At 39.3% G+C, this 25,902-nt stretch overlaps 1 protein-coding gene across 1 annotated transcript in view; it reads left to right on the forward strand.

The window, feature by feature from the left end:
* TAF3 (TATA-box binding protein associated factor 3) overlaps positions 1–23,770 on the forward strand; it is a 113,213-nt gene extending 89,443 nt beyond the window's left edge. Inside the window, exons 4-7 of the mRNA XM_031587621.2 lie at positions 1,617–1,699; positions 17,081–17,336; positions 20,808–20,914; positions 21,669–23,770. Of these exons, the coding sequence (XP_031443481.2) occupies positions 1,617–1,699; positions 17,081–17,336; positions 20,808–20,914; positions 21,669–21,783 (561 nt within the window). The 3' untranslated portion in view covers positions 21,784–23,770. The remainder of the gene's footprint in view (positions 1–1,616; positions 1,700–17,080; positions 17,337–20,807; positions 20,915–21,668) is intronic.
* The last annotated feature ends 2,132 nt before the right edge of the window (positions 23,771–25,902 follow it).

The raw sequence follows: 25,902 nt of genomic DNA on the forward strand, positions 1-25,902 counted from the left end.
ATCAAAAGATAACAGTTTGGATTGTTTTGGAGCACAGTTTTCTCTCAAAGCAGACGATGTTAGTATCTGACATAAGAAAGTCCTTTACGTGCTTTTCCTCTGCCACCATTGCTTAGAACCTCTTCCTGATATGCAAGTAGTAATGTAAAGATCTTAATACAGAGGACTGATGAGGTGGGTGTCTCTCGGTGCCCAGCAGCAGTGCCTGTCCTAGGAAGTTTCATGTTTGGAATAGCCATGACAGAAAAGGATGTGGAGAAACCTATGAAACAGTACATAATCAGTACACAAAGCCACATACCTGAGCCTCCTGTACCCAGGATTCAATTCCTGTGGGTGATGCTACAGTTTAAAGTGCCAGGAAAGCAGTTAGAAGGCTTACCTATGGAAAGTAGCAGTGAAATCATTCCAGCCATTTGGAGCTCCAGAGGAAAAAACTTGCAGCACTGCAGGGGAATTACATCACAAAAAATTGTGCTGTGTAAACAAAAGAGTGGAGGGTAGAGTAGCCTGTGAAGCAGGGTAATACGTATCCATGGAGTGCTCTTAGAGTAACTCCAAGTCCCAACTGAGTCCTTCCACTTTGGCCTTCTGTCTCCTCAATGCTTTCTGTGCTTTGAATTGATTGTGTCTTTCCTTTCTTTAGGAAAGCACTTTAAAACAGATTCTTCCCAGTGAGAATTGCTCAGGTTTCCATTTAGTGTACACGTACTATTTTTGTCTCTCAAGTTCTTGGACCAGATCACTCTACATTCTTATTTCATTAAATACAATGATGCATGTGCTCAAAATGAGATCAATCTCCCTCTCTCTTTATGTATAATGTTTATACACTTCTCATGTATCTGTGTATAAGTTGAGCAACTCATATATAAAAAATCATTAGTTTCACACATAAAATCTGAGAGGGTGTTGCAAAGCAGTGTTGCAAAGCAGTGGCTTCATTTAGCTCAATGGAAGTCAGTAATTATGGCAGACATTAATTCCAAGTGTTTAAGGACATCTTAAGTCTGAATCTACCAAGGCAGGAAATCAGACCATCTGATTTCCATCCGAAAAATAGCCATTAGAAACCTAACCTGCATTCCATTAAAAATCAGTGATTCTGTTATACCTGTAACACTTTGTGAAGCATTCAGAGCTGATGCTAGAGGTTCATTTGCTTCCTCTTTGTCTAATTTTGATTAAAGAGTCATTTATGTGGTGAATCTGGGTACTAACTGCTTGAATGTGTATCTCAGGAAAAAAAATGTGCATACACCTGTCAAGCTTAAACACTAAGGTCAAAGCATTTCATGTCATTGTTAACTGATTTTTTTGTCTCTCTAAATAAATATTAAATCAGGAAGACTTCTTAACAAAGTGTGTGAGCTGTTACAAACACGGTGAAATTTCAATATAACTTTTTAGTCTAGAATTCCTATTTCTGTGTTGCTCCCAACAAGGTGTAACCATCCACACTGCAGCACGAAGCATGAGAACAGTGATCAGTCAGTCATAAGTCTGCCTCATTGAGCTGGTATACTCTGGTTAACTCTATCAGTGCTTTCATGTAATTAATATTCTTTGGGAATCTCTTTACAGTCTTTGATTGGTGATTTTATTCCCTTGCACAGATAAAGGTGGAACCAGTTGTTCCAGCTCCATCACCAGTTATTCCTCGGCTGACACTAAGAGTGGGTGCAGGCCAAGACAAGATGTAAGTACAAAATAAGCCATCAACAATATGCCTTTCACAGTTCTTCATCTCTGGTGTGTAGCAGCTCTTACTTTCAGTTGGAAACGCTTTAATGTTAGTGGTAAATAATATTCATACAGCCATGACCAGATTGGATGGTATCCTGGGCATCCTCATCTACTGGTTGGCAGCCCTGCCCATGGCAGAGGAGTTGGAGCTAGATGATGCCCTTCAGAGTGATCCATTCTATCATTCTGTGATGTCTTTTGACCACTCTGATGAAAACTCAAGCAGAACACTTACCAATAGAAACCTTTTAAATATTTTTCCCTTTTTGTTCTGCTTTGCAAGTGGAACCCGTCATCTTCCATTCATCCTACTGTGTTTCCCAGTAAAAATTAGAAGACTCCATCAAGACTCACATGCTGCCTTCAGTGACATTCAGCCAGGCTTCCATAATGGCTAGGTATCTCTAGTGTAACCTACAGCTCAGTTTCATAATGCATTTCAACTAACAGTTGTTTCATGCTTTAAAACATAACAATTGAAATGCCTTCATACATATCTATTTTATTATAATTGTTGATTATTTCTGAATGTACCTAACACACTTTAAATGTTTGTTCATTAGCTCCTTAATTATTGGGTGTTGTCATACAAATAATAGTTACTTAGTACTTGATGACCGTAAGTAGGTTGATCCCTATGCTCAGATTGTACAGCCGCCTGCTTATGGTGTAGAGGCTGAGGAAATGAAGCATCACTGGGCTTTATAGGCTGCTCCTGCCTTGTGTTTTTCTTTAATTGGGTTTTTCAATGTTTTTTTAATTGTGCAGAGTACACTTTTATGTCTGATGGCAAACATGAGCACCAAACAGATTTTTCGTTTTCATTCATCCCATTAAATATTGCTAATCTAATTGCTTCTCTTTTAAAGTCATTCAGAATTAAACCTCCTAATCACTAACTTTCCTGTTTTTTAAGTTGAGTGGCATCTTTGATGATTATTCAGTTTTTCTCTGCTATCCTATTCCCCTGTCTTGCCCAGTAGATAATTTGTGAGTTATACTGATGCAAAATAGCTGTGGGACTTCTTAGTTTCTATGAGAAACCACCCCAAATATCAGGACTTATGCCTGTTCTCTCTGTGCACATTAACCATTCCTGTTTTTTCCCTTTCACAATATCTGAGTATGATCTAAAATTTCTGTGCTCAGTCTGTATGAAAGATCCTGCTTTTCAGAAGTTATCTGTCCTGCATTTAAAGCCTGTAAATCCATTTTCCTTCTTGAGGAGCTATGGATACTTTCAAACTTTTTTATTCAAGGGTTGTGAAAGTATTTATATCAGGAAAAAAATCGTATTTTCAAGGCAGAACTTTTGAATTATGGCTCTGAAGCCATATTTTTACACCAAAAAGCTCATTTTGCACCCACTCTTATCTCTCCTCCATCATTCTCACACCCACACACATTTTGAAAAGAGATCTCATACTTCATCTGCTTGCTGCAAATAGTATGTGTACATCATTTTCAGCCGTGTCAGCCTGCAGTGGGTCAGAGATACTGACATCTAGGTTTTTGGCTTTTTGGAAAACCCATTTCAGTTTCCGTTTCCTGTATACATCTTTACTGGCACAGAAAGGAAATTCTGTCTCCTCCACTTGACACTTGTCCTTGCTATTGCTTTAGGCTACATAACCAAATGAGTCTTCAGTCTTCAGTATTCTGTCTCTATTTGCTTACTTGTTTCCCTTTCCTACCTTAAATATCTCCCCTCTATGCCTACTATATGGGGCCCCTTAACATTATCTGAGTGTGATGGCTGTATCACCCACTTGCATCTTCTAAACAATGGTAATCAAGAACTGTTGGAGCTTTGTTGGAGCTTTTAGGATTTGTCATAGTTCTCCCAGGCCAAAATTTCCAGGAACAGATTTGCTGAAGCAGAAGCAAACACAGTTTATACCACGAGGCTCTGCGTCTGGGGATAGCTAGGTGTTGAACATTGATCCAGTGTCTAATGAGCTTTCATGGGAGCTCTCCTACTCTAGATAATCTTTTTGCTTTCATCCTAAACAATTAATAGTTAGCCTGGACTCAGAGTATGATTTTATATATGGTGATCATTATTAGAAGTGATCATTTATGTGAAACTCTGAGACAAAGCATTGCATTTGTGGCTTGGGCTGCTGAAGTAATACCAGAAACCTCTGCTGCTTGGATTTAAAGTTACTAGTTGCCCGACCACAGTAGATTCATAGCTGGTAAGGGACAGAAACAAGAGCTATGTTTTTGTGATACGTTATACTAAGAGAAAGTTAAACTTACATTTCATTTGTGTTGATGATGAATATCAGGTAGTTGTGTGTCAATTGAGATGTCTCTGGAGTTTATAATAGCATGAAATTATTTTAAATTACTGTGAATGGCCATAGAAATTTGGCAGAATCTAAGTTTTTTTAGGATTGATAGGAAACGATGAATAAAAACTAGATAGACTGATGAATTCTTTCAGTTCCCTTTGTTAGAAGAAAAAGCTGTTGGGAGGGTTTAGGAGCTACTTAAATACCTGTTCAGTTGGAAGTTGGTCACTCTTGGGGAACTTCATGCAAAAGATTGTACTTAGAGATCTTGGTGAGTCCAAAAAGTATATCATTGAATGGTAGAATCATTTAGGTTGGAAAAGACTATGAAGGTCATCAAATCTAACCATCACCTAATGCTACCAAGACCGACTCTAAACTATGCCCCATAGTGCTACATCTGCTTCTCTTAACTACCTTCAGGGATGGGTACTCCACCACTTCCCTGGGCAGCCTGATCCAATGCCTGACCATCCTTTGCATGAAGATATTCTTCCTAATATCAAGTATCTGAAGAAAAGAGGTCAGATTGAATGGCATTTAACATGGAAATTCAGATCTCTACTGATGGCAGCACAAGTTTAAATACTGCAGTGCTGAGGAAAATGATGTTGCAGTGGAGCAATTTCCAGTTATGTTGCTTCTGAGCTCCTCTGCTTGGACCAGCGTACCAAGCAATGCTGATTGTGGCAAAGGAGTCTCCTTCACTATTTTTTCTATGAATACAAGTACATTCTGGCCACTCAAGCTTGTCCAGCATGCAAGTATTCTTCCAACACACATCAGTTCAAAAGAGATAGCTATTAGTAATGTCAGCTTAATAGACATGAAAATGTAGCTGTTCCTTTAGAGGAACCAATATAGGAAAAAAATGTTACAGTTCAGTGTTTTTTTGGGGGAGTGTTTTAACTGTGCAGTAAAACAAGAAGAAAGTAGATTATAATCAAAGCATTTCCATCTTAGTTGTAAACAATTACAGCAATACTTGCATGGATGCCACATTAGAAGAAATTTACTGGATTCCATTCTAATGCAATTAGAGCTAATTTTGTTCTTTAAATGAATAAAGGGTCAGCTAGTAAATCTAGTTTATCTCAAGTCCAGGCTCCAATAAATTGTTTTATTTAATTTGTTGTAAAAGATCTTATCCTTAATGGGCCTAACTCTTATTAGTTTGCTTGGGTTCTAAAATATTTATGACCACCTTTTTAGATATGATTTGAATGATACGTTGGAAGGGTTTTTCACTGTTTTTTTCCACTCCAGTGTTATCAGGGTAGAAGATTGCTAACTGAGTTAGTATAGGAAGGAACTGGAGATGCTATCTTTTTTTAAGAAAAAAAAATTAAAAAGCACAAAGCTACTATAGATGTTTCAATTTAAAATCATCTGCAAATGATGAGCAGAATTCTTTTATTCAGTTGCATCATGGTTTCTTTTTGTCTAGTTATTTTTCCTAAGCATAAATCGTACATAACTTCTAAAAACTTTCACACACACAGGTTTCATACACATAAGTTTTTTAAAAGCATATCTATTGATGGGGTACTGACATTCCAGTTACTGCAACAGTTGATGTAAACTTAAGCAAAAATATGTGCTGTAATTTCTGATACTTCAGATAAATTCTACATTGAAATATGATTTCTAAGTAAAAACACATGACTTTTGACAACATCAGACCACAAAGCAGAGTGCCATTCGTTAGTCATTGTTTCAGGGCTTCTGTGCCTATATATATATGTACACACGGATGCAAATACATATATATGCATTTATATAGAGAGAGGGAAGTGTATATATATACGTTTGTGAAATCAAGTTTCTGAACTTAATACTGAAATATCAGGCTTTTCCTCCAGACTCTGACTGCATTGTATCATAGCTCTGCAATCAGCAGAGAACCTGGAAAGCAGAATAGGGAAAAGATAGGTATTTTAACAGTGTTTAACTTGCAAATCTGGCCTGCTGCTCTTAATAAATTGCCTCTTGTCTTGCATATTTTTAATATGTAGCATATATATAACCTTTTCCAAAAATTGCACACACACACAGATATGCGTGTCTATAGAAATGTGTATTAAATAACTTGTGGACTTGAAAATAAACTCCTAAAGGGATTAAGAGAGAGAAGCTTTTTATCCATATATTTAATTGACTCCACTAAAGGTTTTTATCACTTGCTAGGATGTTATCAGTCTAACTAAGGTCTAACTTAGGCTCTTTTGGAGGCTCACTCAATGGCACGATATTCCCGTGACAGCAGTGCCACTAACGTAACCAGCAGACATCCTTTGTAGAACATCTGAAAGCCAAGTGGCAATATAGACCATATGTTTTTGTGAGCACGGGTGTGATCTCTCTGTATGATATTGGTGACCCAGAAGTATTTTTTGGGAACTAAGAGGAAAGCCTGTCCTGTCGTTTTGTGTTTTGTTACACCGAGTCTCTGTGATTGATCCATCTGAGGACTTCCACCAAAATAAAGTGCAAAAATAATGCATATTTTAATAAGTTGGCAAAATGATACGTGTCTGACGAAGTGGGAGCCTGAAGGAAAATGCAGCTTTAGAAAATGGCATGATGCTGATGCTATAACCCTACTTGAAACACAGCTGAACTGCTGGCAGTACTTATTTTTCATACATTGGTAGCTTGGGTCATCATTACTACTTGCTCAAGAACTGATTATTTTAAGTACAGCCATGGTTGGGCAACAAAATTCCAGTAAAACAGTTCTTTATTCATTCTTTTTGAAATTGTGTAAAACTTTACCAGCTCACCTGTAGCAGAGTGCCACCAACTTTGTTATAGGGTAACATTATCCTAAAACACTTGCCTGAAATGTGTTTCTTCTATCTGCAGCAAATTTAATTTACAGAAGAATTGAATCATAGGATGGCTTGGGTTCGAAGGGACCTTAACAGTCATCTAGTTCCAACATCCCTGCCATGCACAGGATTGTAATTGAGCTGCAAGTTCTCTAGAGATTAAATTTTTGGGGGAAACATCTCACACATATTTATACAAAATCAGACTTTAAAAAAGGCAAGTTGGACCAAAGGAGGAGAGAAGAGATATTAGCAGTTCCATGGATACACCTTTTATTGAGCTGGTTAAAGACAAGAAATTGGACAAGGACTGTGCTGGTATTCCCCAGAGTTCACTGGGGATCTGTAGTTGCTGCAGGAACATGCATATGCATTTTTGGGGGAGTACTCAAAGCACTGTGGGAGGTGTGAAAAAAGCTAGATATCTAAGATATGACTTTGCTCCTAGCTTCAATTAAACCAGAGTTCTGCCACATGTAGTTTTTAAGAATGCATCTGATTTTTACAGTATCATCTTTGGTAGATATTCATGAGCTTCCATTTTTAATAAGGTCATTCTCTTTTGGATAAACAAGACCTTATGAAAAAAAACTTTTGAACTTCAGGTGCTATTTAACAGAAAGCCATTCAGATGTTGATAATTTAGATTACTGTCTATATAGTGTTTGCCCACAATAGCTGAATAATGGGGTTCATTAAACTCCCTTTGTAGACATATCCAAATTGTTTGCCTCTAGCTTTCGCTCCCTATGTGTGGCTAGAGAGGAAAGGATTGGCTTTTTATTGACTTGTCAAGCCGTAGGTTTGCATTACCATCCAAGTAGCTCATGACCCATTCCATTTATTTCACTGTTTTGTGGTGGGGAAACAGGTAAAGAAATCCTGCTGGAAGCCCCTCCTTCTGCACGTTTTTATGAATAAGAGCAGTGTTTGTAGCAATTAAGGCACCGTGACCAAATCCTCCAAAAGATGTAATGCAAGCAGCATGGGGCTATTGTGGGACACAGCTGTGGGCGGTGTTGGTTACCCTGCAAGACTCTGCTTATTCAACAGAAAGCTCTGAAGGAGAACTTACTGCAGAATTAAATAGAAGGGAAGAAGTGATACTTCAGGGAGAAAAATGTAGAAGGGCAAACCACTTTTTTGGAAAACTTAACAATAGAGTCCAGGCAGCGAAAGTCTCTTGTTTATTGCAGTACTAATGGGTATTCCAATTATTTTACAATTTAGCACTAAGCAGTGAAAGACTGAGTTAACTGTGTTAACAGAACTAACACTCTGGGTGCCAATCCAGCTTTTGCTGTAAGGTGGAACAGAGTGTGTAATGGTTAAATCATTTTGATATGATCAATAGACCACCTAAGTGAGCAGTCAGAGTGATGACAAATGATCTCGCTCCTCTCCGAGAGATGTTCTTTAGGAATTCCAGTGATCTTTGCAGCTCTCATAAATCTTTGTACGTGTGTGTTTGTGTGTGTGTATACAGACACACATTTTTCTGTTCTATAATTGTTAAATTATAAGAGCTGGAGGACTGATTTTTCAATGCCTTTTTAAATTCTGGATGGATATGCATTTTAATGGAGATATTCTTCTGGGTATGATTCATATCCCTTCTCTGATCGTTCTGTTTGAGTGTAGCATGTTGGCCCCAATCCTGCAGTGAAATCCCCATGTGTGGTCTTACATCCATCCAAAAGTCCTGTTCACTGCAGTGGAGGTTCCTCAGCCCCTCCCTTGCTGCAAGATTGCAACTTTTAAATGAAAAAAAGTGAAGACTATATTTTATCAAAAGAAACAAATAATCTGTTTATATTTCTAAAGTTGATCTAGAATAGCTTTTTTCTTGAGTCTGAGTTATTTCCAACATCAGATTTCGTCTTTAGCTTTTTCTTTTTTCTTTTTTCTTTTTTTTTTTCCTAATTACAAAAGCCACCCTTGACTAATTATTCATTCAGCTTATGGTAGGTGTAGGCTGCGACAAATAAATTACTTTCATTTTGCTGCTGGCCGTGTCAGGTGGTGACTCCAGAAGTGAATCCTTAAAGAGGCTTGAGGCATTAGGAAGCGAAACAACTTACTCGGAGTTTCTTTGCTTTTTCTCCTTATTGCTCAAGAATAAAAAATTGTATACTGTATACCTCAATTAAAGAAAAAGATGTTTCAGGCAAGTTTAGACACATAAGTGAATTGCTTGTGTAAATGGACGTGCCCGTATAAAGCACAACAAAAATTGATCAAATGTGTGTTAATGAATGGAAAGGCAGATGGGTATTTGTTTAAAGAATAGGCTTTGCCTGGATAGAAGGTGACTGCAGGAGCCAAATGCTGTTTTGTTACTGTCTTTATTAGAGTTGCTTTTTTTATATTGAAGTTTTCACACAAAACTGAGTGGACTATATAGGCTAAAGAATATGTATTTTAGTTCCTGAGAGCTGAACGTGGACAGGAGGTCCACGGAGAAACTACCTTCCATAGATGCAAGAGAAGAAGATGCTCCTACGTGAATTTAGTAGAGCTGTTCTCTGAGCAGCTGAGTTGAAGCTGTGCAGGGCCTGCAAGGTAACAAGTTAGAAATTACAATTGTAGAGGTTTCTGCACCCATTAATGGCACAGTTTCCTAGTAGTTAATGAAATTCCATATTGTACCCTGGTTCCCGTTGAAGAGGGTGGATGTACAAGTAATTTATAAGCTGTCTCTAGATCATACATTCCATAACATTTCCCAGAATAAATGACAAGAAAGGGCAGTTTGCAGTGAAAACATCAGAGAAAGTTTGCAAAGAGCTCTCTGGAATGAGCATGTTTTACCAATTTCTGGTTTTGCTGTTGAGAACTCAGCACAAGGGGACGATGCTTGGTGGTTTTCCGTCAAAGATCTGAGCAGCTTGTTATGATAAGAGAGAGAAGAAGATGAGAGATACCAAGCCACCACACTTCCAGCTCCATTTTGTTTTGTCAGACTGATGATGAACCACCTGGAGCTGTAAATCAGGATGGTGAGAAGAATAGGAGGGAGTTGTGGGAGTCATTTGCAGAAAGGTATTTGTGGTTTTGGGGAGAGATAGCCTGGTGTAACAGATATAGAGGATGGAGGCCAAGGACAGAACTCTGTTTCACTTAAAGTAATGGAAAAATAAACAGTAGAAAACCTGTAATTCAATTTCAAGAGTGCAAATGTCCATAAACCAAAAGAGATAAAGTCAGCTGGACTGAAGACCTAATGGATTCAGAAGTGGTAATGTCTGCCTATGGAATGGGAAGGAAATGCAGGAAATGAATACATTTATCAGTAACTCCTTCAAAATGTGTTTTGGGTATAAGCATCTTAACCTCTAGAAGAAAAGGACTGTTAGCAAAGCAGTTACATCTTCAAAGCAAAAGAATGTGGGGGTGAAGTCAGGCTTGCCATAAGTCAAGCTGAATTAAAGAGATACTGAGCAAATAGGAAAAGAAGGGAAAATCATGGGAGTGAAGACAGGGAGGAGGTGAAGGATAATGCAAATGTGAGCCAAGAACAGAATCACAGAATATCCCAAGTTGGAAGGGACCCATAAAGTTCATCAAGTCCAACTCCTGGCTCCACGAAGGACCACCCATGATTCAAACCCTGTGTCTGAGATTGTTGTCCAAACACTCCTTGAACGCCGGCAGCTTGGGGCCGTGCCCATTGCCCTGGGGAGCCTGTTCCAGTATCTTCAATCCTATGTTCATTCTCCATGAATTAGGACAACACGAATAGTGGCAATAGATTGACAATGGTGAAAGTTAACTTTAATAGATCAAGAAGTGAAATATAGGGATGTTTGCACACTGATGTCAAAAAAGGGGAATAATCTTCCTTCTAAGTCACAAAATAGCTGGCTTGTGAATTTACAGACTAGGGGACAAGAAATTTTTGAATACATTTAGTTTTATTTTAAAAATTATTGTTGGTTAAATCTGTTTTAATAAGTAATGTAAAAGAGAAAATAGAAATGCTGAAGAAGAGAAGAAAGGGAAAGTGTTCTAGATACCTTTTGAAGCAATACAATTAATTACAAGTTTTGAAGGAAGAGCTATTTAAAAGCTTGGAAATAAGTGAAATAAAGCATAAAATGAAAGTAAACTGTGCTAAGCCAACTCAATATCAATCTTTGATAAAACAACTGATTTTCTAGCTTAGCACAGTCCCTTTGGCAGTTCTCCTGCAACTGGGAAGGGCTGACTTTTTTGCCATGCATCTCAGGGCCTAGAGTGACTGCCTCCACCTCCCAGTAGATGAGGAAGTAGTTGCTGAGTGCTTGATCAAATTACTTCCCTCCAAGGGAAAGTCTCCACTGCAGTGGAGAAGAGTTGGGACTCTCATATGTGCGTGGCTGGAATAAAATTGACAGCTGTCCTATCTTCAGGAGAAGGGATGCTGTCTTCTATGAATGAAAGATGGCAAATCCAAGCTCCTTGGATTTTAGGAAGATGTTTAATACTCTCACAGTGAAGCTGATGTGAGATTAGCAAAGGAACTGTTCAGTAGAAAAGAACTAGCTCGAAGAAAGCTAGCAACTGAGAGCTGGAGGAGAGCTCATGTAACTAGAGAAGAGGTTGCTAGTGAACATGCTCAAGGATGTGTTTTGCAACTGATATGATTTAATAATTTCATTAAAAAAACTAGTCACAGTAGGAGGCGGAACACTGATATCATTGTTTGTCAGTGAGGTTGAAGGACCACATCATCAGTACAACTGGGGACCTGATGGCTGTCCAGAAAGAACTGGGAAGGGAAAAAATCCTTTTTAGTTCAATAAAAGAAGAAATGCAGTTTAGGTTTTGTATCTGAAGAGTACCAAAAGAAATTTCAGCCAGAAGTAAAGAGCTGGTCAGTAAGTATATCACTATAGTAGGTGAATTAAGTGGGTGAGGGATCATTAGTTGACTGTACACTGGCAGTTACCAACGTGATGCAAGCGTGACCATAGGATGCACTGCAAGTGGTAATTTTAGCTCAGATAGTGGAAGCGTGTCAGCCATCACACAAGAGCCTGTTGATAGTTCATCTAAAATGTTATATTCAGATCTTGAATGCTGCTTGTGTTCAGGAACAGTGAATTGTAGAGAGCAGATGTAAAGGGGAGCACTGTTAGGGTGAGCATGGGGCTCCTATGTTATGATAGGAGAGGGGAACAACTTTGTGTGTTTTGTCTAGCATGTGAAGAGGGGTTGTGATTGCTGGCTACAAGTACATCAGGCAAATAAACATTTTGGAGGGAGAAAGCTATTTAAGTAAAGAATAATGTTGGCACAAAAACAAATGGGAATTAATTGGCCATGAATGGAGGCTGGAAATTAGAAGCAGTTTCTGTGCCACCAGAGCAGGGAGATCCTGAAACAGGGTAACAGTGGGGACAAAAAGATTAACTGGTTTTAAGATGAGGCTCAGTAAACTTGTGAATGGGATTAGGTGACACACTGCCTTTGAAATTGCTAGATTCATTTGTCCAGGAAGGGGTGTTTGCAGGGTTTTGCCATAGCGTTGAAATGAAGAATGAACTGTTGAGCTCCACGGGCACCATCAAAGCTCTGTACATTGCACAGACCCTCTGCCACCTACATTAGGCCAGACGACGTCCACAAAAATGGATGGTGTTTTGAAATACGTGTTCTCTTTGATAGAGAATGTAACATTGCAAGCAATTAATCACATGAAAATACGTTTTTATTAGTATTTCAACTTACATATTGAAGTCTTTTCACTTGCAAAATTGCTTGAGGCTTGGCTGGAGGTTTGGTGCATTTTGGCACTCTGCAAGCACGCGAGCTGGTCATAGCACATATTTGTGGAGCTTCTGTTTGCCAATACGACTTGTTTGCACAGAATAAAATATTCAGCAGGGCATAAGAGAGATAAAAACTAAATTTCCCTTTCTAAAATAATATGGGAATTAGCTTACATTACAGAGCTTAAATTACACCAATTCTCCTCCAGGGTTGGAATAAAATTTTCAAAATCATCTCTAATCTGTGAGGAATCTAAACCATATGGAAATGTTCCTAATTCCCCTAGGTGTTTTTGACACTTTTACCCATAGGTCTTAGAGTATTTCATTTTTTTTTCTAGTGGAGCTATCTCAGTTACAAGTGTGAGATTTCTCAGTAATCAAAGTAGTTACATCACCTCACTTTCTAGCATTGAAGAACTCGTATCAATAAGGGAACATCAACACTAACAGATGAAAATATCACCCGTAATAATGTGAGTAGCAGGTGTGCTAGTTATAATTACAGTGGTATAGTTGTTGGTGATGTTTTCCTGCATACAAATGACCTTGAGCTCCTGCTCCTTACTTTAAAATGGGTCCTGGTTTTAGAAGGCAATTAGACCTTTAGAAATGTCGTTCCTCTTCTAGGCAGAGCCTGTGCGATTCTGGACCATACCTTTCTCAGTACTGATAGAGCATATTTTTTGGAGCCTATCACCCATAGCAATCATTCAGCTCTGTGGCTCATATCCTATTTTTGAAAAGCCATTTCCTTTCGATGCACATGTCTTTTCCCTCTGTTTATGTGAAGGAGTCAATGGGGCTTTCAGCCGTAAGGGTCAAAATGAAATCAAATAAATTACTTCCAAAGATAGGAAACTATTTCACACCTTGGAGCCTCATTTTGCTCCAGATGCAGCATGTTACAGCTCATGCCAGTTAGAAGCGATTATAAGCTGACTGACCTGTCATGACACTAAAGATCTCAGTAGAGATCTTGTGAGCCAACACAGTTTTCTTACCATTTGGGTTTGGATCTGTCTTACGTGAACAGGGTGATTGCCCTGGAGTAATGACAAAAATGGGATTTCATTAACTCTGCCATTGTTAGGAGGTTTACTTTAAACTTGTTATCAACACATGTGTTCAATTATAAATACACTCAGGTTCTGTAAGAAATACAGTCCTGTTAGCATTTAAGGAGAAATCCAGTGAGAATTTAGGTTGGACACAACCAGATACACAGTATTTACATTAATTCTTCTTTTTCCTTTTTTTTAAGGGAGTGGTAGCCTTTAGTTATGATTTATGAAGGCTCTTGTTACCACATCTATTCCAAGGGTTTTCTCACACCTCTTCATTCTAAGGGAACTATTTTGATTCAAAAACAGCTTTGATTTTTATCTTTCAGTGCAGAATATGCATGTGTGATACATTGCCAGGCAAGCAGCATGCAGAGAAGTGTAATTCTGATCTTGGGACTTGGTGTTCATTTGTGTTTGATTACCACGAAAAATTATGAATCCAGCCTTGATTTTAGAGTTTTTGGACCTTGAACGATGAGGAGGGATATTTTCATCTTACTTTAATATTGTACTTACAGACTTGCAACACAAAAGCTTTGATTTTGGAAGCACATTTGGGAAGGAATGTAACAATATAGGTATGGTAATGTCCAGATGTGCAGTTTAAATCCTAGCATGGAGCTCAGTAGCAGTAGCACTGAAGCTTTTCTGTAGTGAGTGCCGCCTACCTGCAGCGTGCTCTGTGCCTCACTGTTCTTGTCTGTAAAATAGATCTCATAAATCTTGCCATCATTTACATACTGTTTTGATATCAGGTTTCTCTCCGAGTCTGAAGTAACATTAATTATTAGTCGTGGGACTGCTATTTCCCTTTGATTTCTTCCCACCTCTCTGTTGCTGTGTGTGCAAGCCCCTTTTTCAGGAAGGAGGACAGGCCCAACCACCCTCCCTGAGATTACCCCATCACCCCTAATGGTGTAGCACAAAGCCATTCATTTCTCCACTCTGGAGTCTTAAGTCTCAGAACTTTATTAGCCCAAGGGAGTGGTAGGGCCAAGCGTGCTCTAAAATGCCGATCTCCCGTTTTGATAACTGAGTTCTAAAAATCAAGATAAACAAGCTGCCCTATATACTGAACACGTCTTAATTGCACGCTTCAAGCAAGCCAGCCAATCAATGAGTATGTGTCACCCTCTAATGAATATTTTTAGTTTTTAAAGATTTCATTTGTGATGTTCCCTACAGTTTCTGCAGTCATTATCACAGTGGCTTTCGAAGACCCTGTTCAGGAGGAGAACCTGGCTTTATCTGACTGGGAAACTCTATAATTTAATTTAATATTTAAGTTGGGCATGGTCACTCTTATTCAAATTGTATTAGCTAATTCTTCTCTTAAACTGTTTACACTGTCTGTAAAGTTGTGTTTAAAATTCTTTTAGCTAATATATTTCCTAGTGCAGACTAGAGAAGGGTTGACTCCCCAAAGAACTCATAGCAGGACTTTGTTTACTTGGAGCAGGGTAGAAATGGGGGTGGAAGAAGGAATAATAATGTTTGAATCTATACAGATGGCTTCGACTAGGCCAAATATTTTGCTCTTCATCTCTCCCCTCTCTTATTAGTGCCAAGATTTTTTTTTTTAAGACGTGGTTCGTAGGTCACAAATGAACTTTGCAAGCCATGGGAGCATTGCCCACCCTCAAGGTCTTAGATGCTCAGCACTGGGAGCAGTGAACGACAGAAGGCACCAAAGAACTGAAGTATGAGTCAGCAGTGTGCTCTGGCAGCTCAGAGGGCTGTTAGGGAAAGGTTCTGCACCAGGAGGTGGTGGGGATGGAACAGGTTGCCCTGGGCAGTGGTCACAGCACCAATCTGCCAGAGTTCAAGGAGCATTTGAACAGTGCTCTCAGACACGGGGTTTGAGTTTTGGATGGTCCTGTGTGGAGTCAGAAGTTGTACTCAGTGATATGTGTGGATGCCTTCCAACTTTGATTATTCAGTGATTTTATGCATCAGATCCAAAGTGCCCAGTCTATAAGAAGCCCCAGTGAGCCAAAGTTTCTAAGCTTGCTTAACTTTGTTTTTCTTCTGATAGTCACTTACATGAGGTCTCAGAATGTTGGTGCGTTGATGGAGTTGTCAGACTAATCAAGAATCCCAAACCCATTGCTCTGTTCTCTCTTTCCTAAAACCTTCCCTTGTTCTGATTTAGTAGTGCAAGTAGCATATCTGGGGAGAGAACACTATTATCTTAGCCAAGCTTTAAATATTGAGTAGTTCCAATTTTTTTTTCTCAGTTGATGACTTGGATTATTGACTAGAATGTCTCTGATCCTATTTATACTGTCTTTCGAATATCCTACGAGAGAGGCAATAAATTCTGAAGTTGTCTGTAGAATTCCCTCTGATGGTGGAGGTTGGTTTTTCTCCCCTGGTTTTCAGGAGTGGTTCCAACTTGATTTTCATCATGGTTTTCCTATTCCTTTTTTTTGCTTTTCTTTCTTAGATGTCCTCTTCTCTGGAATGTGTAACCTTTCTTTAATTTTCCTTCTTCCTCTAGTCCCTACACAAATTAATTGTACTCCCACAGTTACCATTCAAATGTAAATAAGTTAAATGATTTACCAAAATGTGGTAAAAACAAATAGTCCTATCCAGTGTTTTGTTTGGGGTTTTTCTGTTTTGTTTTCTAAAATGTCCTTTTGCTTCCCGCTGCATTTCTAGTCTGGAGTCTTATAGTAAGGGCTTTATCTGTTAAAATGTATGCACATCAATAACACTATATACTATCATTCATTAATAAATATTGGGTCCTCCATGTATCCCCCTTCCTGAGCAAGATTATTCTATACTTTGTATTTACTAGAGCTACATCCTGTCTACTTCAGCTACTCGAGTAAGTAGCAATATTTTAACTGCAGAGTGTATAGTGTGCGTCATTTATTTGTCCTGACTAGATCTACTGCTGATTACGTAAACATTTGAGGAAAGAAATACCAAACTAGCAAATATTTGCAGAACCCCCTAATGTAGAATCTTAAGAGGATGATATTGTCTCGCAGTTTGAAGATTAAAATCAGTGCTGTTCACAGCTGATTAACTTTCCTTTCTAATATTTCCCACAAATTGAGCTAATGTAATAAAACTTAACGAAACAAGGTTTAGTAAAGCCACAGAGAATATTTATATGACAGCAGGCTATAGAGTGGTTCAGGCTGTCCTGGCATTCACTTTGTAATAGCTCTGTACTTCATCCTGTCCTGTAGTCAGGATCTGTGGATGGATGTGGCAATAAGAGCGATCCTTGTGTTTGGTTGAAACAGCCTCTTTGCTGACTTAAAGGTGATGTGAATTAGCTGTACTATATTTTCTTTATATCTACCCAGTGATCGACCATTGCCTTCTTCCACATCAACCCTTAACGATCCCCATTTTTGGTCCTACAGAGTCATCAGCAAAGTGGTGCCAGCCCCAGAGGCCAAACCTGCTACTCCTGTGAGCCGGCCCAAGACACCTCCACCTGTGCCATCACCAGTACCAGCTCCTGTGCACGTCACCCCTCCTCCAGCTCCAGCTCCTCCTCCTCCACAGCCTACAGTCTCACCTGCCCTACTTCCACCAGCATCCCCAGCCGTCTCTGCAGCTGGAGGCTCCAAAGCACCTGTTAGGAGCGTGGTGACTGAGACCGTCAGTACTTACGTGGTAGGTGGCACGTGCTGTGATGTGCTGTCCCAGTGACATTCATCTCCTGAACTGTTGAGCTTCATGGTGACTCATCACTTCAAACTGATGGCATTAGACTTGTGATGTTACTCTCTACTCTGGCCCTTGCTTCCGCACACTTGCTTGGAAGAGTTAATAGTTAAAACACCACTGGGCTAATTTTTTTCTGTCTTCCCAGCTCAACATTTAAATTAATTCCAACAAGCCCAGTTGTATCTCACTTGGAATTTTTACCTGGAGCATATATTTTTGGACATGACTTTTTTTTTATAGATACTTTCATAGCCCTAAATTGAAACCTCAAATGTCAAACTCGCCATAGATTTTGCTGTCAGGCAGAAGAATCTGACTTAGCCCTCATTTGAAGTGTGCAGAGTGCACTGTTCTCTATCCTGAACATACAGAAACTGCTTGTTTGTGCATGTGAGTTTGTAGACATTTGCTCTGAACTCGACCTCTCTTTGACGCCATTAAAACTTCTTAATTACTCCACATAGAACGGCTTAGCTTGGAAGGGGCCTTAAAGCCCATTCAGTTCCAACCCCTCGACCATGGATGGAGTTACCACCCACTAGTTCAAACTGCCTAGGTCTCCCATCCAACACAATGAAGGGGCTACATTCTCTAATGAGCATGGACACACCTCTGGATAGGGGTAGGACTGTTCTGCTATGGAAAATTTTTACTGTAGATACAGTGTAAGGTGGTAGTCCTACCATTTCTAATCACCGAAGAGCAGCAGATACCACCAACAATAGCAGCAGTGTTGTAATTCTCCCTGCCCTGGCTAAGTTCCAGCTTGGTTGGTGACACCTTGCTTATCTATAGCAGGTACCAATTTAAAACTCTCACCATTTAAAACACCTGAAACTTGCTTTTATTACAGAGCTTTCTGTATTTCAATTGCAGTGTGTGCATGATTTTTTCTTTTTTTTTTTTTTTTCTCTTTCCTGTTTTTATAATGATTCCTAGTGTAAATCTACCCTGCTGTTTCTAATGGAGAAGGTGCTCTTCCCTGCTTGACTTAAACTGCTGTATCATGTTACTGGTCTCTATTTAAACAGCTGCTACATTTCACTCCAGAGTTGGTTACAGTATTCGGCTACCTCACATAGGCTGTGCATATCTTTGGGATGAAGATATGCATCCTCACCTCCTTTATCACAGCATAAATGCGATGCCACCCTTACTTATTAAAGTAGTGTCCAGAAGCCTTGCAATTCTTTCTAGGAGAGAAACATTTTCAAAATATTGTACTACATCCAATTTTCCCCAGTAAGCATTGGAGGCATATAATTTAGAGGTGATGGGTGTTTAAGGAAGGAAAACCTGTAACTTTTCCTAAGGCCAATGTTTCAGTGGTAACAGTCTTAGTGCCTTGGGGAGAAATTGGAGAATTCTATTCAGTAGGCTCTGGGTTATTTGTTTTTTCTTTTACAGTTGAAACCAGGGCTTTACTGTGTTAGAATCCAAGTACCTTTGCAGGCAGAGAGGCTCCTGATGTGAGAAGTTTCTAAGTTAAAAAGCTGAAAGAGAGGTTGGGGAAAAAAAGGAATAATTAATAATTTTAATAGCTTCTTCTATGGAGGGAAATCAGGACACAGAAAGATGAAACAGCTTTCCCAAGGTCGCATGGGAAAGCTCTTCTAGAGATAGGATTGGAGCCAGGGTGATGGAGGTACACAACTCCCTTCCACAGGGAAGGACAGAAGGACGATGTTACAGTTAAAATATATGATGTGGGATTTCCCTACAGGATACTATCTCAGTAAATGCGTTCTGATCATTAACTCTAAATGGTTTGTACTAAAATAGCTTTCAGCAGTCACATACTGTCTCTTCTCCACGACCCATTAAGGAAAAAAGAAGTTAGGCAATATTTTGACATCTTCATTCAGCAGCCCAAGTTCTTGTCTAACAAATCCAGATAGGTTGCAGTGGATGTAGACCACCCTGTCCCTCTCCAACCCGTGATCTTCTGAAAGCTTGAGATGTCATTCTGCAGAAAAGCATTCCCCTGGAAAATTAAGTTTGGAAAAGTTAAAAAGTCCATATTCTGGTGGAGCAACATCAGGCAGCATTGTCTAACACTGGCAGCACCAAGGTGGGACACCTGCCAAGCATCAGCATCCACAAGTGGAGATCAGATGTGTAGATAGGAATGATCAATGCAGTGAGCTTTAAAATTCAGTTTGTCATATGGCATTGCCTGCTGCACATTGGCTTAGAAAGGGATTGTTCCTTGCTTAATATTCCTGGGCTTTGTATTTTCTAGTTTTAGATCACAAAAAAAATCAGGGCTTTAAGAGGAGTCAGTCAAGAGTGATGTGTTGGTTGCAGCTTTGGTATATTCCTATTGATTTTTCTGGCAGTGGTGTAAGATGTACAGACCACCATGTATTGGCTTTTTTTTTTTTTTTCCTAAGAGCATTTGGGGATTTTTATCTACTGCTTTCTAATACCACGTTTGTAAGCTCTGCAGATAGCAAAAAGTTATTGTCTTAGATATGTGTAACTGCACTAATGCACAAAAGCTGAGAACAAAATGGATCATATTTTTGAGATTCGGCTATAATGTGCAAATCTCCATAAAGAAATGATGAAATCAGGGTAATACCATACACATTTTGTACTTCATATTGTTATTTTACACTCCTTTGAATGAACTTTATGACGTTTTTCATGTATGCAAAACAAAACAGAACAAAAAACTGCTATTAAAGCATTCGAAATTTAAAAATACAAATACAGCTTTAGCAGGATATAAATGTAAACATTTTTTTTATAAAATTCTGAGTATGATAAATCCAGTGTGCAGCCATCTAATGCTGTAAATGATCTGCCTCTCTTGTTTCATTTACCCTTTAGTAAATGGTACCACGGCATAAATGTCATAAGGGGAATGGAAAGTTACTCAGTAACAACTTTTTTTTATATCCTGATCTTATCAGCTAGTTGAGTTGAAGACTTTGGCTAATAAGTAATAAAGCAATATATACACATGGCACTGTATATGTTACATGCATATAAGACTGTTATCTCACACAAGAGCCTGCTCTAGCCCGTTCTTGCCATTAACAGAGCAGAATTTTAAAAGTCTTCTGGTCGTGGTAGTATAGACAGGGAAGGAATTGTGTCACTAAGCCCCGTCTGCTATATGTGAATGACTGTGCATAGGTTGGGTGGTATAACTGGCTTTGCTGGTTTACAGGACAATGCAGAAAAATGCATGCTTTTGCTGTCCAGTGCAGGATAGGAAAAAACAATTAAAACATAATTCTGAACACATACAACAACAAGAGAATTCATAAGTAAGGGTAGTGAGCATTGAAAAGCTTTCTTGGATAAACAACGAACTGCCTTTTTTCTTTTTTTAATTTTTCTTTGAAGATTGATTTTGCTGCCTGCTTAGCCCTTAAAACCAGCTAACTTTCCTTTTCTTTGCATCAGATCCGAGATGAATGGGGTAACCAGATCTGGTTCTGTCCTGGCTGTAACAAGCCAGATGATGGCAGTCCAATGATAGGTTGTGATGACTGCGATGATTGGTATCACTGGTAAGTTGTTCTCATCCATCCTGTTCTGCCGTTCTCTTGCAGATTGTGGCTATATTATTAAAACCTTTTTTGTTGTTGTTGTTGTTCGTGAGGCTGGGTGTATTTGAATGGCTTTGCTGTGTCCAATTTAATCATCTGGATGATACTTTTATCTCTGTTTCTCTGGAATCTGAAAAAGCAGATTTTAAACTGTGAAGGAGCGTTACTTTAATTAATGGGAATTGGTGATAACGGTTGTTTTTGAAACGACCAGGAAATATTGCTGATTCTGGTAATTTTGTGAGAAGTGCAGGATTGTGAGCACGTTGTATACGGACAGACATTTCAAGTTATGGAGCATTGTATGAACAGTAATATAAATGTCAGCTCTTATAAGTGGTTTGAGGGAATTAATCATTTTTAGGCATTTTTTTAACAGCTACATAAAATCATAAGGTTTTTTTCTTTTTTTTTTTTCTGCAGACGTATTAAATAAGCATTTAAAATTATTTTAAATCTAGCATATTATGTCATGTTTTCTGTTAAAGTGATTTCTTACTGGAGATGTAATGGATGAAACATTTTTTTTGTTTCAAAGCAAGCTTTTTTTGCATTTTTTCTAGATCATAATATTCGTCAGTATAATGATAATTGCTAGAGTAATTGGGGGGACGTTTGGAAGGCCAGATCCCATCTCTCACTGAAAAGTTGAATTTATTTGGGTAAGAAATAGCAGCAACGTTAAGACAGCACGCTGTTTTCCTGTCCTCCACAGGCCTTGCGTCGGAATTACGGCTGCACCCCCAGAAGAGATGCAATGGTTCTGCTCCAAGTGTGCCAACAAGAAGAAGGATAAAAAACACAAGAAAAGGAAGCACAGAGCACACTGAAGACTTGGCTGTGGATTGAAGTCGTGCGGTCGCTTCAGCGCTTCTGCCCTGACTCCGTCACAGAGGGATGCGGTGTGCTCGCGTCTCACCCTCCGCCATCGGGTGTTATGGGTTTGACTCTGGAGTGAATTGGGGGCAAGGATCTGTTGTCCGTTTGGGGGCTGTTGCGTTTCTCAGGCTGTGCGAGCCCAGGGGGGTGGATTTGGGTACGTTCTGATGCTGTCTTTCACCTACGGAGGGCCGTCTTTTGCACAGAGCGGTGTGAGGACTTCAGTAGTTAATGGCACCGCTCCTGTGGCTCGGCAGCAACAAAGACGAATGTTGTAAATACAGATAGCTGTCCTATTCTTTCTTGATTTGTTTTTTATTCCTCTGAAACCTTTGCGGTAAGGTGCTGAGAGGAGACGAAAATGTAAATTGCAGTAATTGTAAACCTAGAAGACCTTCTGGAATGATTTCTTTAGTCTGGGTGCAGTTCAGCCTCTACTCCTGCTGAACCAGATAATCATAACGTGGAAATAAAAAGTGGCTGGTAAATATTTTTGTGACAAGAATATAAGAAGCTTTTTCCCTTGATTTTTAGTACTAACATAAAATAAACATGTTCAAGCTTTTGTGATATATCTTCTATTTTTTAAAAAGGAAAGTTTCTATTGTGTCGATTTTTTTCTTCCGTGTGAATTTATTTCAGTGGACCTGTAATATATTTTATACTTTGGTTTTGTTCTTTAGTCTTCGTCAGTGTTCCATTTCATTGCTTGTACATTTCACAGGTGCGTAAAACCACCTCCCATTAAAAGAGTTTCACACATGTAAATACCTGATATTTATAAAGTACCTTTTTATTTTTTAGGGCATGAGGATTTTTATTTTTGTTTGCCTCAGAAGACAAACCTAGCAGCTATTAAAAGCCTGTGTGACACACGCTTGTCCTTGTGGCTTTAAGGGATTGGCGAGATCTGCCCCAGTGGTGCGCGCACGAGAAGTCAACCAGCACCATAATTAGGCCTTGATTCAGATACTTAAACATGTGGTAACTTCTTAAGAAGTGAGTAATCCTATTGCCTTCAAGGAGACTGTTCCCACACTTAGTTATACATGTGCTTAAATGCCTTCTGAATTGAGGGCTTAGGCCAGGGGCTCTGCACTTTTAATGGTAGCTCCAGTGTGTTAATCTGTAGCTGGAGCTCAGTTTTTTGGTTTTTTTTTTTCCTTTTTTTTAACAAGTGGTATTGAGTTTGCCAAAATGGCCAGGCTTGCGTTGGGGTGAAGGACGTGCCAGCTGCCATTAAGACCAAGAGACACATTGCTCTGCTTTGTGTGTCCCCTTGGAAAGACCAGCAGAATGAATATGAGCTGTATTTTAAATGAGGGCAAAAATAGAGAGAAAAAAAAAACAAAAGAAAAAAACAGTATTAGATATTGTAGAACAGTGGGTCTCAGAGCTAAACAAAATATATAAGAATAAATTCCATTGTTTCTGATGCCATGGGGAGCATTTAGACTTCATTGCTTCATTTGGGGATATTTCTACTTCAGACTGTACAGTGAGAAACGTCTGAGGTTTGAGCATACGGCCCTTTAACCTGTTGCACAGATATTAAGGGTTATTTTTTAAATGCATCCAAATTGATATTAATGAGAATGAATTAGTCATGTTTTTAAACATACCGGTCTAGTTAGGGAAATGAGGCTTTGCTGATAGAACTGTTAAATTGCAAATCGGTGGAGATATGGATGAAATTGGTTTATTAAAAGTGCACTGTTACCTTCTTTGTTCAATGCCACTTCATTTATATTCTGTCCCTGGTAATTACCAGTCCGTGTGTTTAGTCAAGAAAGTTCTTGGGTTTGCTATTTTTTATTTTGAATTGTTGAATGTTTCAAACCTGATTCTTGTTTTACTCCACATGTAATACGCAGACATACAAAATATGCAGTCTTTGGTCATTTCTGGTTGCAATAATAAAGAACTAGCTTTTGGTAAGTTGTTTATCTATTTCCTCCTCCGCTCAGTTAATCACAACTTCTCACATTTAACCAACTGAATTATTCAGGGTGCGTGGAAGAAGGGCAGAACTTTTACCATTTCTACCGTGGGACAGAGATCTCTGTGACCGTGCATTGCTGCTGCCTGCCAGCTTGGTTTCCTACCCAGGGTTTTATGATTTCATAAATGACCTCGGTGGTAATAAAACCGAAGAATCATTTTCAGGAGGCTTGTGTGGCTCACGGGATTAGTAACAGGAGAAGGGGCCTTTCACCTCCGGGTCATCGCTTCGGAGCAACCTCGGTCAGCAGCCGTGAAGAGCCTGACTCCCCTTTCACTTACGCTGGTGTAGACCAGGAATTGGCTGCATAAAAGAGCTATTGGCTTCCAAAAATGGTTGTCCTCTGAGCACGGGGTGGGTATGGATCTTCTTTCCTCAGAAAAAAAAATTTAGGACCAAAATCTATGCATTTGCTTCCATAATCTTATGGCTAATATTTCCTTTGCTTTTAATAAGTTCTGACAGAATTAGGGGTGTTTCGGTTGTTTGTTCATTTTACATTCAAGCATTTTTGTTCCTCTGAGTCCAGTTGTGATTTAGATTCTGGCCTACAGCATCCTCCTCCAGTGAGGGGATGGCACTTAGGGTGGCTAGGGGTTGCTTTGCTTGTTGGTCTGCATGGAAGAGCATCGGGGCTCTGCGTGCTTTACCTGTCTGGGAGAGTGGCTCTGTGGAAGAGGATGTGAACACTGCTGGAAAGCATCTCTTTTCACAGCCAGTTGGAAGTTTATGAACAAAGCTGCTTGAAAAGGTTTAGGAAGTGGAGAATTAGGGATTTCAATGAGAAGACAACTCATTGTCATGGTGTTCATATAAAGAGAAGGCAGATGCAACAATCCCCTTTACTGGTGTGTGGAATGGACTGGTTGTAAGCAACACGATGTGTATTGGTAGGATATACTCCAGAAAACAGTGCAAAAGCCATTCCGTGAGAAAAGCTTGTTGAATCCTGCCTTTACTCTAGGGCCAGATTTCTATCTGGAGTCAGTTGGGAGTCAGTTGGAGCTGTGTCAGCTTACAGCAGCTGAGCAGCTCCCCGCTCACGCTCCACCAGCTTCAGGGATAGGGAGCAGCTACATCTATCAGGAAACAGCTCTTTTTTTATTATCCTGACTAGTTTTTAAGTCTTCCTTAAGGCAGCCTATACCTGCAGATTGCTGGAGAAAACAGCAATGCGATGTCCTCACTGCAAAATGCAACATTCCTTGAGCAAATTGCTAATGAGTTTTTTTCCCCCAGAAAAAAAAAAAAAAAAAAAAAAAAAAATCTATGATGTTAATATGGAGACAGGAAGCAAAAAGCCCAGAAATGGAAAAAAATATATATCTTGACTACAGATTTTATTGGAGGGCAGAGATATAAATGCAGAACATCCATCCCCGGCGTAATGGAGATGCACTTTTCTGGAGATAATCTTCCTTCAGGGCTGTATGTCGTGCTCAAAGCATAATTTCTCTGCTTGACAAGTTGTTTCTCTTCTGAAGGTGTCCGCAGCTCAGTACAGTGAGGATCTTTATGCTCCGAAACTGATTTGTGATTTCGAATGTCCTGGAAGAGGAAAAAAAAAATAAAACAACGAATCAGAGGGTATCAGAGCCTGCTGACTTTGTCTGGGCTTTCCAGAGATAAAATATAGTGTATTACTTCACTGTATCACCTAAACCTTCTTTGTTCTCCCCTCAATAGGACGATTAAACAAAGACCTACTAACCAAATTAAAGTATAAAATGAACGCTGAGATATGGAAACCTTGCCAGGAAGAATGTTAATGAATGAAGTTCACTAAAGGCGTGCTGGCTAAGTTTTCAATACAAATAGTTTTATGGCCAATCTCTTTAGATCATAGCAGTTTTCTTTAGAAGTTTAAGTCTCAAAAGTAGATGAGTTTCCTTCGCCAAAGAGAGTTAGATAATGCTCTGAATAAACTCCCTCTTCACAGTCTTGTCAGTCACGCTATTTAGGAATCTCTCCCTTTCTCTTGGGCCCTCTTGGATCAGCTCTAACCTAAAAAGCAGAAAGCTGCTATTAATCCCTGCGTGCAGGATGGCAGAGGACACTGTAATGGGAG

The sequence above is a fragment of the Phasianus colchicus genome, chromosome 1, assembly GCF_987193195.1.
Source record: "Phasianus colchicus chromosome 1, bPhaCol1.hap1.1, whole genome shotgun sequence".
Taxonomy (NCBI): Eukaryota; Metazoa; Chordata; class Aves; order Galliformes; family Phasianidae; genus Phasianus; species Phasianus colchicus.